Source organism: Zootoca vivipara, chromosome 8 (assembly GCF_965207765.1).
Source record: "Zootoca vivipara chromosome 8, rZooViv2.hap1.1, whole genome shotgun sequence".
In the NCBI taxonomy this organism is placed as follows: domain Eukaryota; kingdom Metazoa; phylum Chordata; class Lepidosauria; order Squamata; family Lacertidae; genus Zootoca; species Zootoca vivipara.
The window spans coordinates 80,785,173-80,797,374 of NC_142591.1; the positions used below are offsets into that span (position 1 = coordinate 80,785,173).

Here is a 12,202-nt window from a genome sequence, read left to right on the forward strand (position 1 = left end):
CTTTACTGGCCAAGCGAGCCGGCGTTTGTCCGCAGACAGTTTTTTCGGGTCATGTGGCCAGCATGACTAAGCCGCTTCTGGCAAACCAGAGCAACGCACGGAAACGTTTTTACCTTCACGCCGGAGCGGTACCTATTTATCTACTTGCACTTCGTGCTTTCGAACTGCTAGGTTGGTGGGAGCAGGGACCGAGCAATGGGAGCTCACCCCATCGTGGGGAGTCAAACCGCCAATCTTCTGATCGGCAAGCCCTAGGCTCTGTGGTTTAACCCACAGTGCCACCCACATCTTTTAAGCATATATAATTCTTACAGAAAGGATGAGGCCCTTTCATCCCCCATGAAAGCTATATAGTAATGTCACTAAAACAAACAATTCTTGATCATGCCTTGCGTCCAAACTTTGACTTGGGTCATAGGGTGGTGGCTGTTAGCATCTAGCGGTGGTTCCTGTGCTGGCACGAGGTTGGACTAGATGACAATTCTACAATTCTATGATCAGTTTGTGTTCATGCTGATACAGGACAGGTAATTCATGGGGTTAGTATTAGAGGTGTGTGTGTGTGTGTGTGTGTGTGTGTGTGTGTGTGTGTGTAGGAAATAGAGATATCACAATGTCAACTGACTCTTCCTTCTCAGCCATTTGCAGTAATAATTAGGAATGAAAGCTAGACATCAAACTAGACATTAGCCCCTTTCAGTTTGCTGGGATTTTTTGTGCTAGTTTGATCCCTGTCCCAAACAATAGCAATAGTACTTCCTTTTGCAATCATTCAGCCTTACTTCCACTCTCCGACAGTGACAATTCCTCCAAAGTTTTCAAGTGCAGGCCCAATGTATAGGACATTTTAGAAGTCAAGATTAAGCATGAGATTAGGGGCACTGCAGTGTTCTGGTTCCACTTTTCCTGAAAGGGGTGCAAATGAAAAATCAGTAAGGGGGCATTCCTATGCAGAATAAGCTGGTGTAAAGCAGGCCTCTGTATGTTAAGATGGCGCAAATTTACACCAATAGATAAATAGGTACTTCTCCGGTGGGAAGGTAAACGGCGTTTTAGTGCGCTGCTCTGGTTTCGGTGTTCCATTGCACCAGAAGCGGCTTAGTTATGCTGGCCACATGACCCGGAACAACTGTTTGCAGACAAACGCCAGCTCCCTCGGCCTGTAAAGTGAGATGAGTGCCGCAACCCCAGAGTCGTCTGCGACTGGACTTAACTGTCAGGGGTCCTTTACCTTTACCTTTATTTAGTCTCAGCTGGCAGAGCCAGAATGTGCAAATTATGCCAGCATATATTTGGATAAACTGGGGTTGAGGGTTTAATGTCTGCTGAGCTGGACACCAGCCATTTGAGCCAGAGATCTGCTGCATGCTAAGCTACTCTTCCTTACAAATCTTGTCATAGGATTGTCCCCCCAAATAATATTTATTTATTGGTAAATCACCGCCATCATCATCCACCTGTGGAAAGTGACTTGCCAATCTAACCTTTCCTTTTTTTGTTAACCATTCAGAATGGTATGCAAAACAGTCTGACTCACTTTGCCACCCTCAGAAGCTGCAGGGATAAATCAAGCTCACAAATGCAAACTCTGTGGGGCTATTTGACTGAAATTGCAATCCTGCTAAGATAAATGGCCAAGGCAGCTTCATCTCTCTTGAAGTGCAAGTGCCTAGCCTATGCTTTGTGAGGATAAAAATGTTCAAATGCCCCCCCCCCCCCAAGATTCCCCTTTGCCATTTGAAAAGGAGAAAGCCATGTCCTCATTTTTTAAAAAGCCTCCACATAAATTAGACGTATCCTGATGGGCAGTAAGCCAGAAAAGCAGAAAGCACAGACTCAAAATTAAAATAAAATAATAAAACCTGTGTCCGGCACGTCACTTTGCAAGAGCTAGGGAAATTGGACTGGTACAACCTTCTGCTCCTGACATTTAATTATTCTGCACAGCGAGAAGTCAGGAGCGCCGAACAAAGAACCTTTGACGTCTTGTCAAAAACAGCAGCGCGCCAAGCTCCCTTGTGCAGAATCAAAGCAGGGGAAGCAAGGAGGAGGAGGATTGATTGAAACCCGTCTCCATTCGCAAATGAAGACAGCAGCGAGGACTTCCTCCTTCTCAAATATCAAGCTGGTCAAATCACTAGACATTTGTACCAACATCCTGGAATCAGCTGGATGACTGGGAGAGAAAACTTCAGAGGACATTTATCAGTGGCGAAAGAGTGCCACCTGTTTTGTGCAGTGTGAAAGGGCACTTCCTCTCAAATGTGGATAGGATTATGCAGCAAAGACAAGCAAGTTCCACTTGGCGCAAGTCTTTGGGGCTACACAATTATTCCTGCATTGCACGGAGCTGGGCTAAATGACCCTTGGGATCCTTTCCAATGCTATGCGGAAGTGGATGTTTCTATGATTTACAAAGGGCATTTCCTTGATCTCTCAACCCATGTCCCGTCTTACTTTCTGTGTTGTTTGTATAAAAGGTAAAGGTACCCCTGACCATCAGGTCCAGTCATGTATGACTCTGGGATTGTGGCACTCATCTCGCTCTATAGGCCAAGGGAGCCGGCGTTTGTCTGCAGACAGCTTCCGGGTCATGTGGCCAGCATGACTAAGCCGCTTCTGGCAAACCAGAGCAGCGCATGGAAACGCAATTTACCTTCCCGCCGGAGAGGTACCTGTTTATCTACTTGCACTTTGACGTGCTTTCAAACTGCTAGGTTGGCAGGAGCTGGGACCGAGCAACGGGAGCTCACCCCTTTGCAGGGATTCGAACCGCCGACCTTCCAATTAGCAAGCCTTAGGCTCTGTGGTTTAGACCACAGCACCACCCACGTCCCTCATTGTTTGTATGGAATGTTTTTAAATGTATTTTTGTTTGTTTGCTTGCTTATGTAGTTTGTTAAGGATCCTGGGGCTTGTAGGTACCCTTAAAAAAAACCACTGCATTTCCCTAGGATGATTTAGGGGAAGCCATGACTTTAAAAGTGGTATAAGAGGGCTTTAAATGTGGACATGGACGAGATGAGAGTGGGGTGTGAAACACAGAGCAGTCAAATACAACATTCCTAGAGTGGACATGTTTAAACATGAAGAGGGATGTTTGTCCAGCCAGGAGATAAACTTCCTATTTCATTCTGTGCTGGGACAAACTTCCTCTACATGGGACCAGAGGTGGACTTGACTTTACCTGTGCAGATAACAAAAGCACAGGACTGGCCACCACATCTCTCTCTTCACCATTTTGCTTTCATCGAAGAAGCATCACCCTGAGATGCTCTCTTCCAGCCAAGAGAGGACAAAGGAACTATCTCCTTATAGGATAGATTCCAGGTGTATATATTTTTTAATTTAAGTCTGCCCTCAGCGATCCTTTTGCGAACTGAATGAAACTGTGAGTAAATTATTTTATACTTTTATACAAGACTGTGTTGTGTCTATCTTTTTAGGAGGGAATAAAAGGGGAATTACCAGGAAACTTATTTTATAGGCTTAAACAAGCCTGGCAAAAACGTTATCCACTGTTTAAGTTTAAAAAGGGGAATGTTACTCTGCTAAATTGTAGAACTTGTTAAGACAAGTTGGGAAGGAGATAATTAAACAATATATCCTCCTCCTGCCTCCCTGAACATTCCCACAATGAGAAGAATTTGGCACTCAAAATTCCACAAGGAAATTTGGAGATGGAAAATGAAACATTCCAACTGTGTCACTGTTCCCTACCTTGTGGGATGGAACACTGGGGCAGACAAGTCACAACAGTTCCTAGAGTTCTAGTTACAGGTAGGTAGCCGTGTTGGTCTGAGTCGAAGCAAAATATTCCAGTTCCTAGAGTGTCCACTAAGAGGAACTCACCTGGGGAACACGTGACTAAGTTTCTGTTCCTCCAGATATGCAGATGTGATGGATTAGCTAGCAGACAAAAGACCCTAGCCAGCAGCCATTCTCTCTCTTAGCCATTTCTCCTTCCATGGGAACACATCTCCAGAGAATTTACAGTTAGGATGGTTCTCCCTCTCGGCCTGTTGCCAAGAGAGAGACCAGATGGAGCCTCACTTTACTAAGAAGACTCCAGGTGTATATATTTGTAACTTTTCTACGTAAGCCTGCCTTTCTGAGATTATGCTGTTAACTCAGGATGTCATGTGAGTAAACTCTATCTTATTTCAATACTATTGTGTTGTGTATTTCTTTTAAGAGGGAAAAAGGGGATTTGCCAGGAAGTATAATATTGTAGTATAATATTGTTGTAGAGGTTCTAGCAAACCTAACACTCATGTTTTGCTGCGCACAAAAGGGGAATGTCACTCTGCTGATATTGGAAGCTTGCTAACACAAGCTTGGATAGGATCTATCTAATAATATATCATAATCCACATCTCTAACATTCCCACATACCTGGTCAGGGGATGTTCTTCCTCGTGTTAAGCCATAGGATCTTCCCACACAGTATGAGGCCAATGCGCCAGCCTCCATGCTGCCCAGTAATAATGTCAAAAATATGCTCTGATTGGAAATAGATGGCCTAAACAGGCATCTAAGCGTCAGCCAGAGCACATGTCTACGACAAAGTGCCCGCAGAATGTTCTACAGATAAATTGAAGCTTGTCCAAGCACATTACCCTCAAACTGACCTAAAACACAACAGAGGGTGTTAAAATAAACAGCTTTGTGATGCAGAATGAGTAATGGATCTCAGGCTTCCCATACACCATAGAATCAAATCACATTTAAAGTACACCCCTCCAAAGGACATGTAGTTTGTTAGGGGGGCTCTGTGAGGAATAAGGTACATTTCCCATTATTCTTTCTTTTTCTTTTTCTTTTAAAAAAAGAGGATGGCAATGTCCTTCGGAATTTTAGGTGGTCATAATGTATAACATGTTGGAGGCAATCGTATAGTAAGACGAGCAGTTTAGGGTTATTTGTTTTATTACTTGTTTATTAAATTTCTGTACCGACCTTCATCCGAGGATCACCAGGTGACTTACAATATAATGGATGCTGCAGTTCTCTGGCTCAACCAACTGATTCCCAGCTCAGACATGCTCACCTGGCGTTAAGTCTGCAATGGCAATGCAGCTGAATATGCCAGGGTAAATTTCTCATCCCAGCTCAGCTGGGCTCAGCCAAATGTGGCTGTAACTCCCCCAAAAGGAGCGTTCTTGGGAAGTTGCTGGGGAGGGAGCAGAGAGGGGGAACCTAGGCTGGATCCTAATCCCAGTCAGCTTCTTTCTTTCTTTCTTTCTTTCTTTCTTTCTTTCTTCTTTCTTTTTTTTTTTTAAAAAAATATGTATAAAATTTTGTATGCATCACAAAATTCAGAGAAGTGTGCTTTCTGGGGGTGGTGTCCAGTGCTTGTCCTACTCATAGTAGACCCAATGGAATTAATGGATAAGATTAAATTAGGTCCATTAATTTCGTTGGGGTTGTTGCCAACTACTTTCTACTCAAAATAGACCCAAGTGTTCATTGATTTCCAACCCACATATTAAGGCAGAGATCTGAGAATTTGGACAGCTCGCTTTAAATCATGGGCTGATGGACTTCTCTTCCAAGTTGACTCTCTCTGCATTGTTATGTCCAAAGTCAGCAAACTGCATTTAGCACCACTTTCTCCTAAGCTCATAAAATGGGGGACGGAAAAGCAGCAATAAACATTAACCAAGCAAGCTATGTACTGTTGATAAACAAGCTCATTATCTCAATTATCTCTGTAATCGACACTGTCTCAGCAAGCTGAAAAGCAAAACGGATCATCGCTGGAGCGCTCTCAGCCGTGCGCTTGAAAGGAAATCAAATGAATGAGCAATGAAAATTGGGGGGAATCAAAATTGATCTGGCGTAGCCGACCTGTTCTTCAGCTATGTTTGAAGCAACAGGAAGACCAAGCAAGTAGCAGGACTTCTGCATGAAGAAGGCAGAGAAATGCTACGATGAAGACAAGATGGAACCACACAGCACCTACTTTGCCTCTGTTTTCACGCAAAAGGAAAGCAGTGCCCATACTGGTGATAACAGACTAAAGCAGGGGTCGGCAAAGTTTTTGTGGCTGAGCCGGAGTGTCTGCTCACGCACACATGCACAAATGTTATTTCCGGTGCTCCTTCCGGTGTGGAGGAGGCGTGCGCAGCTTCTCATTGGCTGCAGGAGCTTCCTGCAGTCAATGGGAAGCCAGCCAGTGTCGCGGAAGGAGGTCCCCGCTCTGCTCCGTGCCGATTTAGCATGGTGCATGGGAGCCGACCAAGCGGGCGGCGGGGGTCCATGGGCCGGTTAAATGACCCACATGGGCCAATTGTGGCCCATGGGCCTTGGGTTGCCGACTGCTGGACTAAAGGATGCAAGGAGGGAGCTGCAGACAAGACAGGAAAAGAGGCGATAAGGGAACACCTAACTGGGGGTCGAACCTCTGAGTCCCTTTCAATTCTACAATTCTGGGATTCTACATTTGGAATTTGGAATTTTTCCACCCTGGAATGCTGTCACTGTTCAAACCAGCACCACTGTTCTGATGATACAGGAAGAGTATTTTGCTTCATAAAATGTTGCCTTTTCCCTTAGTAGTCAGTACTAAAGGCAAGGTAAGTAAAGCATCTGCATGCTCTGTTTCTTCTGCTAGCCTTTTGGGATTTGAGCAACCGGCATCTCAGATCTGCTCCTCTGTAGAGGGTTTCACTCCTTAAAGGTTAAGGGGTGAGCACTCCGTATAACAGACGGGATCGACAACACCATCCAAACAGAGTAGTAGGAGTTTAAGAAGCATGACTAGGAATATATTAATAGCCCTGTTGTTTCCTCAGGTAGCAATTGGCATCACTTGTCCTTTTTGACAAAAGGGAAGGATTTTGTAAACAGTTTGCTGCCTTAGAAGGCCAGTTTCCTCTTCCATAACCTCAATGTTGCCCTTATAGAATTCGGCAGAGAAGAAGGGGGTGCGGGCAAGCCTAGAAGCAGTTGGCTCTGCCTCCACCTGCAGATATTCTCCTTGCTTTCTGCACTTCCGTTCCCAGTGGGCAAAAGTCACCACAGATTTTATCGGTGGGAGTGGGGATAATATAAACTCACCTCTCTCTTTCAGCCTGGTGATCCTGCCTAAGGAAGGCCCATCTCCATCCCTTAAAATTGTGCATCTAATGTGCAAACAGTGGATTGGACTGTGTTCTCGAAGCTACGAACATGAGTTTGACCAAACTGCGGGAGGCAGTGGAAGACAGGAGTGCCTGGCGTGCTATGGTCCATGGGGTCACGAAGAGTCGGACACGACTAAACGACTAAACAACAACAACAACAATGTGCAAACAAGAACTGTCCCCTACCTCAGAAGCAACAGGTTTGCAGTAGCCGGCTCCAAACACCAGGTTTTCCACCGACATCCCCGTCAGATCTGGTCCTGTTTCCAAGCTGTTTTTACCAAGCCACGAGCCCTTCCCTGGACGGGCAAAGCTAAACGAAGAAGAAAAAATGGAATACCTATATCTATATGGAACAACAATATTGCACATTTCAAAGTTTTCTCACCCATCCTTTCCTCTCTGCACTAAAAATTCATTTCAAAACATATCCCCATGTTGCTATTTTAAAACGACAGTTCTTGAAGAGTTGGGAGACATAGCAAAGGTTCGTCTTGGCCTGTGGTGCTCTAGGAAGCCTTCAAGCTTTTTCGAAGCTTGTTAAAAATTCTCCACTAACAGGATCAGTAGCAGCAAACAAGTTTTCCTGAAATAGGTAAGCTTTTCTTCTCTCTTTGTCATCAACAGCATATGGCAATTGTTAAGCATTTTAAAGGAGTTCAGAGAGAAGCAAAGAGATTACTGTTCTCCCTCTTTGCTCAGGGTAAGACAAAAGACAGTGGTTACAAATTAGGGGGGAGGCTAGATTTAGATAAAATATTAAGAACAACAAGTCTGTGTGTGAGCAAGCAAGAGACAACAAGGAAACATTAGATCAGAGACAGGCAGACTTGAGGCTTGCAGGATCCACTTTAATTTTATTTATTTTTTGTGGGAATGTTTAGGAATATGGATGAGGAGATATTGTTTAATATTTCCTATCCCAGCTTGTGTTAGCAAGCTTCAAACTTAGCAGAGTTTACATTCCATTTTAATGCATAGCAAAAACGGTTGCTCAGGCTTACTGAAGCCTATAGAATGATGTTTCCTCGTATTTTCCCCTTTATCCCTCTTAAAAGAAAATTTATGGCACAGTGCTCATTAAAAGTATGAAAATAGTTTACTTACAGACTTCCTGAGATACAGCACAACTCAAGAGGCAGACTAGCTTAGATAAAGTGAAGTCTACTTATATGAAGTCAGACTCCATTTGCTCTCTCTTTTGGCAGACTCTAACACTAAGATGTTGCTTCTCTGAAGACGAAATTGAAAGAGACTGAAATGGCCGCTGGTCAGTGACTTTACCTGGCCAGGTAACGCCCATCTCAATTACATGTAGAAGAAGCCCATCCCAGATCAGTGGCAGGAAGTTTGCTGCTGACCAGGTCAGGTGTCCCTCCATGTGGTCACTCTAGGAACTGTTGTGAATTGACTGCTCCTGCTTTGCATCCCACATTTTTTACCAGCCCTACCAATAGACAGGGTGAGGCCGCTGCCTCAGGCAGTGTGAGCTGAGGATAGGGACCAGCAGCCAAGAGTGTGTTACATGGCCCCTAAACTAGCCTGCTCCTCTTTGTGAAGGATGATTCTTTCATGATTAGTGTGGAAGTAAGAGTTAGCCCTGTCAAGATTCTGTGCACATATTCTCCTTTGCCTTAGGCTACAAAATGTCTTGAGCTGGACCTCAGAAGACCTTCTCATGACCTGGACCCTGCAGTCATCCTCTAAGGTCCTCCATGAGAGGTCCATAGGGTGGAAAAATGCTTGGTTAAGCCACATCCACCTTCTGGACTTAAATAAGATGGGGTTGCTATCTGGAATTTCCTGGACATGTCCAGGATATAACCAGGGAAAATAGTGTCTGGGAGTTTGAGGTTGATTTCTTTTTTTCTTTTTTTAAAAAAAGCTCAACAACTTGAATTTTACTTCTAGAAATATGGCAACCCTAAAACAGGACAGAGTGCTGTCTATTTCCCAGTCTGGATAGTGCCATCACCACATAGCAGATTATAAAAGGCAAGCCTTGGTTAGCAACTGTGGTTAGATTACTGCAACACATTATACATTATACACAACACATACATGTACGTAGGGTACACAAATTTAAAAAACAGATGATAATAATAATAACTCTGCCAAGTCTCTGTATTTTTAGTTGTTTTGTTGCTGGCATTGTTTTTATTTTATGTATGCATTTAAAAAAAAGCAAATGAAAAGAAGTGATGATTAAATGGGCAAAAGATTTGGGGCATAATATTGAATATGATGTGTGGTTGAAATTATGGAATCAAACTTTAAGATTTACAGCATGTACTGCCTTGAAAGAAAATGTATATAAGATGATGTACAGATGGTATTTAACTCCAGTTAAATTAGCTAAAATGTATAGAATGAGTGACAAAAGTTGCTGGAAATGTAAAGAGAAAGATGGTGAATTTTATCATATGTGGTGGACATGCGAAAAAGTTAAAAGATTTTGGGAAAGTTTATATAACGAATTGAAAAAGATGTTTAGATATACTTTTCCAAAAAAACCAGAAGCATTTTTGTTAGGAATAATGGGAGGAGAGATTAGAAAAGAAGATCAAACACTGTTTATGTATGCAACAACCGCGGCTAGGACTTTGTTAGCCCAAAAATGGAAATTACAGGAATTACCTACAATTGTGGAGTGGCAGATAAAAATGATGGACTATGCTGAACTTGCTAGATTGACATGCAAGATTCGTGACCAGGGGGAGACAAGGTTTCAAAAGGACTGGAGTAAATATGTGGACTATATGGAGAAAAACTGTAGATCATTAAAAACTCTCGCAGGATTAAAATAAACCTTACGAATTGACCAATATGTCAAAAAAGGAACTGCAAAAAAGGGAATTAACAAGAAACCCGCATGAAGGGAGGGGGGGAAGTCATAGCTCGGCGGAGCAAGGTAAAAGATGTGAATATAAGATTTTGTATAAAAGATTGGTTTTGTTAATTTGTTGAATTTGGAAAATTGGAATAAAATGTATTTTAAAAAAAATAAAAAAAAGCAAATGAGATTAAATATACTCAGTTATAATTTTTTGGGTAGAATATTTTGAATTAATTGATATGCATTTGTATAATTTGGAATATTTAATGTGATATGATTGGATGGCTATAGTGGAAAATTCAATAAAACTTATTTTAAAAAATTAATAAATATACTCGGAGTTGAGTGTTGATTTCATGCTCTTTATTTCAGCTCATGGTAAACAGTGAGTGAGTGCTTTCCCCCCAAACCTCTACATTATTTACACAATGGGTCCCGTGTGATTGGCAGATTCAGCTCCCCTCCTGGAGCCTGATTGGACTGTTCCTGCAGGCCAATCAGGTTGCTGATTCACTTCCTCCTGGAGCCGGATTGGGCGGCTCCTGCAGGCCAATCAGGTTACTGCCTTCTAGGATCCTACCTGCCTATTGTTCTAGGATCCAAGCTCAGTACATAACATGAGATATGAACACAGGGCTGGCGCGTCCATTAAGGCGAACTAGTAAGGCGAACTAGGCAGCTGCCTAGGGCACCAAAATGGAGGGGGCACTGGCCAGCCTACCCGCTGCCCGCCGGTGCTGCCTGGGGCCGCCTCCACTGCGCCTGTCACCTGTTGAGCGGCTTCAGGCTGCTATCCTAAGGTGCGAGTGTGCCTCCGGAGAGTGACCTGAAGCTGCTCAACAGCTGACAGGCGCTGTGGAGGCGGCCCCAGGCTCAGGCTCCCCCCGCAAAGCTCCGGAGGCATGCAGGGAGCGTGAGCCTGGGGCCACCGTGCCGCGCCTCTCAGCTGTTTTTTTTAAAATATTTTTTTCTACTTTTTATTTTTTTCTATTTTCTATTTTAATATTTTTTTTCTATTTTCTATTTTAATTTGTCTACTTTTTATTTTTTATTTTTTATTTTATTTTTTTTCTACTTTTTATTTTTTCCTGTTTTCTATTTTTATTCATTTTTTATTTCATTTTTTTATTAAGGGGGGGGGCAGAAGGTGATCTCGCCTAGGGCGCAAAAAACCCTAGCATCGGTCCTGTATGAACAATTGACCTCTCATAGCAAAGATCATGAAATGCACATACAGAAAATGAAAACAAGAATCCTGTTTCTCTCACCTGATCAGGGGCTGGTGCAGAGCCACCAGAGAGGCGTGCAGGGTAACAGAGATGGCCGACAGGTGGAAGTAATCAAACATGACGGGCACATGATGATGCAGCCCTCGGCCCGGGTGGAAGTGGAGCCCCAAAGTGCGGCTGCTGATTACAGGGATTGACGTGACATCTTTCAACCTGGAAGGAGAAGCAATGGCCGTTGTTGTTAATAACAATTTCATTTATGGACGGCTTTGCCTGAAGGATCTCCAATTGCCTTCTCAAGGGAAGAAAAGCGTATAAAACACTGTTGCATATCTATCTATCTATCTATCTATCTATCTATCTATCTATCTATCTATCTATCTATCATCTGCCAGTCTACAAAAAAGTTAAAACAATTGCATATAAAACACCATTCAAACAAATACATATAGGGGAAAAAACCAGTTAAAATAATTTGCATTTGTTTGTTTGTTTGGAGCCCTGGGCAGTAAATGCACAAGCAATAAAACAAAACTTTTAAAAAAAATGCAATACAAATTAACAGAGATGACAGCTTCCTGACATGTACTGGAGAGGGTGCCACCACGATAAAGGCCCTGATCTCACATTGGGAGGAATGGACTTTCTGATGAGATGGTATCTGCAGGAGGCTCTCCCCTACAGAGCACAGTGATTGGTTGGGCCTATAAGAAATGAGCTGGTCTTCAAGGTATCCCGATGCCAAACTGTACAGGGCCTCATACTACCACCTTTAAGTTAGCCTGGTAGCTAATTGAGAAGAGCCTTCTGCTGGCTCAATCTTCTGCATTGTTGCAGCCCCAGAGACAATGGCGTGAGTGGAATTTTTATCACTTGGCAGCAATTCTCTTAGCAACGAGGAGCATTTACAAGGCTGGTGCTTAGCTCTTAATTGTTCTTGTAGCAGCAGTGTCAACATTATGACATTGCTGCGAAAAACCCAAAGTGACTTGCATTGCACCATTCACAGT

General features: G+C 43.2%; 1 protein-coding gene across 2 annotated transcripts in view; it reads right to left on the minus strand.

The window, feature by feature from the left end:
- FAM135B (family with sequence similarity 135 member B) overlaps window positions 1–12,202 on the minus strand; it is a 114,431-nt gene that overhangs the window by 53,626 nt on the left and 48,603 nt on the right. For both annotated transcript variants that reach the window (XM_035125308.3, XM_088675998.1), the window contains exons 6-7: window positions 11,232–11,405; window positions 7,314–7,440 (exon numbers count right to left, since the gene is read on the minus strand). In XM_035125308.3, coding sequence (XP_034981199.3) covers window positions 7,314–7,440; window positions 11,232–11,405 — 301 coding nt within the window. The remainder of the gene's footprint in view (window positions 1–7,313; window positions 7,441–11,231; window positions 11,406–12,202) is intronic.